General features: G+C 42.2%; 1 protein-coding gene across 1 annotated transcript; it reads left to right on the forward strand.

The window, feature by feature from the left end:
- Window positions 1-787: 787 nt before the first annotated feature.
- FOXI3 (forkhead box I3) lies at window positions 788-4,311 on the forward strand. Its single transcript, XM_019663820.1, has 2 exons — window positions 788-848; window positions 1,839-4,311. Exons 1-2 carry the CDS (start codon window positions 788-790, stop codon window positions 2,462-2,464), a joined length of 687 nt encoding a protein of 228 aa, XP_019519365.1. The 3' UTR covers window positions 2,465-4,311.
- The last annotated feature ends 711 nt before the right edge of the window (window positions 4,312-5,022 follow it).

Raw genomic sequence — 5,022 nt, forward strand, 5'->3', positions numbered from 1 at the left:
GGGAGGGCTACCTGCGAAGTGGAGGTGGAGAAAAGCTACAAAAAACGAGAGAAACAGAATTGGGGTTTTCAGAAGGAGCCCAGGGCGAGGGAGGTGGGGGCAGAGTTGTGATAGGAAAAAGAGAAGGGAAATAAAACTGGTTCAGTTGCACACTACAGAGATCCAGGATTTTGTGTAAATTATGTAAATACTCTGGTGTATTCCTAGTAACTTCAAAGAGAAATACAAACCACACGTGATTGTAAATTTCTAGTAGCTACATTAAAAAAGTAAAAAGAATCAGTGAACTTATTTTTAACGTTTTTTTAAAGTAACTCAAAATATTGTTTGAACCTATATTGAGTATAGAAATTATTAGTGAGATACTTTACATTACTTTTTTGGTACCAAGTCTTCAAAATCCTGCATGTGTTTTACACCACATCTCACTTTAGCCACTTTTCGAGTCCTAGCAACCACGTGCGGCTAGTGTAGTGGCTATTGTACTGGACCAGACATGCAGTTACATAGAAGGTGCATCTTCCTGATCTGGCCTCCAAATCACCTGAGATTATCATGTAAATTCCATGTATACTCCTGTGGACCTGCTAACAAGTTCAAGGATCGATAGTGTCTTGTATCGAAGTGCTTGGTAGCAAGGTGGCACAATATAAATATCCTGATAGGTGCAGGTATTATTATTTAGATGGTAATTATATGAATAATTTTTTTCTGCAACTATTTGCAGAAAATGTCGGTGAAAAAATGCTAGTTTGTGGAGGCAGCATAACACAGTGGTTAGTTAAGAATGCGGAGTCTAGAGCCAGCCTGCTTGAATCCTGGCTCTACCATTCTTACCTGCGCGTATGGCAAGTTACTAACCAGTCTGCACCTCAGTTTCCCCATCTGAAAAATGGAGGTGATAATGCCTATCTCCATAGAGCTGTGAGGAGTAACTGAAGTTATGCATGTAAAGCACTCAATACAAGATAAATGCTTAGCAGTACTTTCAAATGCCAGTGATTTATGTTTTATTTATTTTTTTAACCAGAAGTGAAAAGAGCTGTTGGGAAATAAAATCCTCAAAGATTATAGATCTCTTTTACTTCAATTGTGCTAGATAAATTCAGTGAGATTTTCTAAGTAGGAGACTAGCATCACATGCATTAAATGGGGCCCTGATCACCCAGTGGAGGGAAAACTTGGAAGAGATGCCTCCTGCCCAGGGCGAGGAGGAGATGGAGACTCTAGGAGAGAAGTTCCCTTGTTCTCTGAATATGTGCCACCCAAGACGTTGTTAAAACCATTGGTTGTTCAGTAATAACTCTTGTCGTTTTTGTTCAGCAAGGCAGAGGATCGGATATTTGAGGTTGCCTTATTCCAGTGAACTATATTTTTAGGGGCGAATATTATACACTTTAAGCAAATAATAACAGACACTATTTTGCACTGCTTACTGTGTGCCAGCTACTATGCAGAGATATCATTTAACCCTCACAGCCAACCTATGAGTTGGGTATCATTCTTACCCTAGATTTGTAAGTAAAGAAATGGAGGTCAAGTTTAAGTAGCGCCAGGATTTTGCAAGGACACTCCATGTGGATCTAGAAAGGAAGGTGTTGGCTAATTAAAAGTGGCTTGTGAGTAGAATTAGGTCTTAAGATTTAAGTAGCAGATACTGCCAGGAGGAGGTGAAAGTGGCCAGAACATCTTTGTTCCAGATTTCTTGAAGGTGAAGAATGTGGATTGAGTGTCTTTGTCAGCGTTTAATGAAAGCCTGCACTCCTCCAGAAATTGAAGCTGAATACAAAGGCATAAATTAGGTCCTTCTCTAACATCTTTCTTTCTCATCGGCGTAGGGAAAGGAAATTACTGGACCCTGGATCCAAACTGTGAGAAGATGTTTGACAACGGGAACTTCCGTCGGAAGCGAAAGCGCCGCTCTGAGGCCAGCAGCAGCTCCACGGTGGCTGCAGGGACATCAAAATCAGAAGAAGGTCTCTCCTCAGGATTAGGGTCGGGAGTGGGTGGGAAGTCAGAAGGAGACGGCCCCTCTGCTTTGCTAAGGCCTTCCCAGTCCCCAGAGCCTCCTGAGGGCACCAAGAGTACTGTCTCCTCTCCAGGAGGACCCATGCTCAACTCCACCCCTTGCCTCAACACCTTCTTCAGCAGCCTCAGCACCTTAAGTGTCAGCAGCAGTGGGAGCACCCAGCGAGCTCTCCCTGGAGGCCACCACCTCCCTGGGATCCAGGGGGCCCAGCTGCCCGCCAGCAGCACGTTTTCCCCCAGCTCCATCTCGGAAGCCTCACCAGACACCTTGCAGCTGAGTAACAGCACCAGCAATGGCAGCAGCCAAAGATCTTCCTATTATAGCCCTTTCCCTGCCAGCACCAGCGGGGGTCAAAGCACCCCCTTCAGCCCCCCTTTCTACAACTTCAGCATGGTCAACAGCCTCATCTACCCCCGGGAGGGCTCTGAGGTATAGAGCGCTACTTCTCAGACTTGAACATGCACACCTGAGATCTTGTTAAAATGCAGATTCCAAGGCAGTAGGGCTGGGATGGGAACTGAGGTTCCGCATTTCTCTGGGGCTCCCAGGTGACCTTATGGTCCATTGACCACGCTAGGAGTAGCCTGGGTATAGTGGATAACTCTTTGTACAACCCAGCAAGCCTTTACAGGTTTCTCTGGATAAGGATCTCCCTGGAGAGAAATCCACCCCACTCTGTTTTAGGATAGTACCTGAGGACAGAGACCATGTCTGTTTTGTTCATCACCGTATGTCAGGGTTACAAGCTCAAATGTGTACACAGGCTAGCTAAACAAACAACTGAAAGAAGTTATTGGGTAGGAAAAAGATAGCAATTGGCAACTGAGCAATAGGGAGTGGTTGGGACTGACCAGCTGAAGGCGGTTGTGGATGGCTAGTTATCTGCTGCCTGGCACCATTCTGATTTTCCTGGAAAAGTCAGATATCTGTATTTTTATAGGAAACCTCCACTTGAATTCTTTGTCACTAATTAAAGTTTTAAAAATGCTGTACTAGGAAATCCCACAATCCTTGAGCTATATCCAGCTCATGAATCACCTCCGCTTAATACTTAGTGTCTGGTACATGGTAGATACTAATAGCAATAAAACTACCCGAGCAAGCACCTGTGTGTCAGGTGCTGTTCTAGACACTTGACTCACAACGTTGGGAGATAGGTCTTATTACAAGCCCTCATTTTCATCTGAGGGCAGTGAAACTCTAAGATGTTAGGTAACTCACCTAAGGCCATACATTTAGTAAGTAAGTCATGGAGCCAGGATCAGGTCTAGGCATTCTGGCTCTAGAGCTGGTGCTTGTAACTTTGTGTTCTAGTTCTTGAAAAATAAAGGTGCCAGCAATCATAGGCAAACATAGTATATAGAGGGTAGGAATGAGCTAGATCACATTTGACCAAAGATTCTGGTGGAAATAAATAATGCTTGAGATGTTCCCCTGAGCAGCGAGGACAGACACCACTTCCACTGCCATGTTCCTAAGGCCTGGGGCGACCACAGTCCTAGCTAATTTGGTGTCCTGTCCCTTTTAGCATGTGTCCTGAATTTCATATTTTCAAAAACAAAGCATTAGAATTTTATTAAAAGTAGTTTTAAATGGAATTTTTATAGACTTTTAATAAACCATTTGTGGTAAGATTTTTTAAAAACGTAATTTATTTTTAGCAGTTTTTTTTGCTGCTCGAGAGGTGTCTTCATTTGAATAATTTTTATGGTCACCCTCCCAGTGTCCAGCAGAGTGGCTGGCCTTGTACATAGCAGACATTCAGTCACTGCTTGAACTTAATCCCAAAAGTGTTAGCTGATTTTATTGGAATAGCGTTGCATTAAGGTGAAGATAATGTCCTATGAATTGCCTTTGTACCATGTTGTTGGTTTGGGGTTTTAACTTTTTTAAAAAAAGAAACAAAGAGTATCATTGTAAAAAAAATTTAAGTTTTCCCTGTATATTCTTTTTTGAGACTCTTAGAGCATTACTCAAAATTTTATTTTGAAATAACTTACAAAAAATTATTTTCTAAAATAGTTTATTGAGGTGTAAGTAACATCACCATTATGTTTAACTATGATATACAGGCATACTTTGTTTTATTGCACTTCACAGAAGTTACCATTTTTTACAAATTGAAGGCAAGACCCTCCACCAGCAAAAAGATGACTTGCTGTATTGTGCTGCTCACTTTATGGCGATGGTCTGGACCCAAACCTGCAATATCTCTGTGGTATACCTGTAGCAAGACAACCAAAGATACTACCTACCCCCATCCTGTGTGTACAAAAAAACAGTTTCAGTGGATATTATCCACTATGAAAAATCATGGACTTTTATAAATATTGTTTCTAATACAATTCTATATTTGTGAATTAATTTATAATGTGAACTGAGACAAAAAAAATTTTTCCCCAAGAAAGTACACTGCATGCTGCGAATCACATGAAATAAACTTTAAGTGGGATGACTTCTGGCTATTTTTCGCCATTACTGTTTGTCTTCAGCTTCTTTCTCCTAAAGGAATGGAGATGTAAGTGGCAGGGCACCAAAACCACTACTGGGACTTTGTGAGTGTTGAGAGAGGGAGCTATTGCTTTTTCATTGGAGTTGTCCCACCTACCCACCTCCGGAAGGGCCAGATGAAACATTTACTCTTTGGGGAGGGTCTACAAGCATGTGAGCATTTTATTACAGAATAACAGTTCTGTCATTTAGATTAAAGTGAATTTCAGCGCACGAGACAATGTTCTGGAAAGAAATGGTGCTGGAAGGCCTTACTGGTTGGTAACACTTCTCAGGTGGAGCTCTACAGCCCTGGGTTTCGTGGTCCTCAAGGAGACCAAAGGGAGCCCATCATTTCCAAGGGAATACTAGGAAACTGTTGAACTTGCTTAGGGTTTTTGAGCATTGACACTATTGATATTTGAGGCTAGATAATTTGTTGTAGAGGTTGCCGTTTGCATCACAGGATGTTTAGCAGTGTCCCTGGTCTCTACCCATTAGAT

This window comes from Hipposideros armiger, unplaced genomic scaffold, assembly GCF_001890085.2.
Source record: "Hipposideros armiger isolate ML-2016 unplaced genomic scaffold, ASM189008v1 scaffold_406, whole genome shotgun sequence".
NCBI classification, from domain to species: domain Eukaryota; kingdom Metazoa; phylum Chordata; class Mammalia; order Chiroptera; family Hipposideridae; genus Hipposideros; species Hipposideros armiger.

Coding starts and splice junctions, on each gene's coding strand:
- FOXI3 (XM_019663820.1), top strand. CDS start 788: ATGCGGAGTCTAGAGCCAGCCTGCTTGAATCCTGGCTCTACCATTCTT. Junction 849..1,838: donor CATTCTTACCTGCGCGTATG/GCAAGTTACTAA, acceptor TCATCGGCGTAG/GGAAAGGAAATTACTGGACC.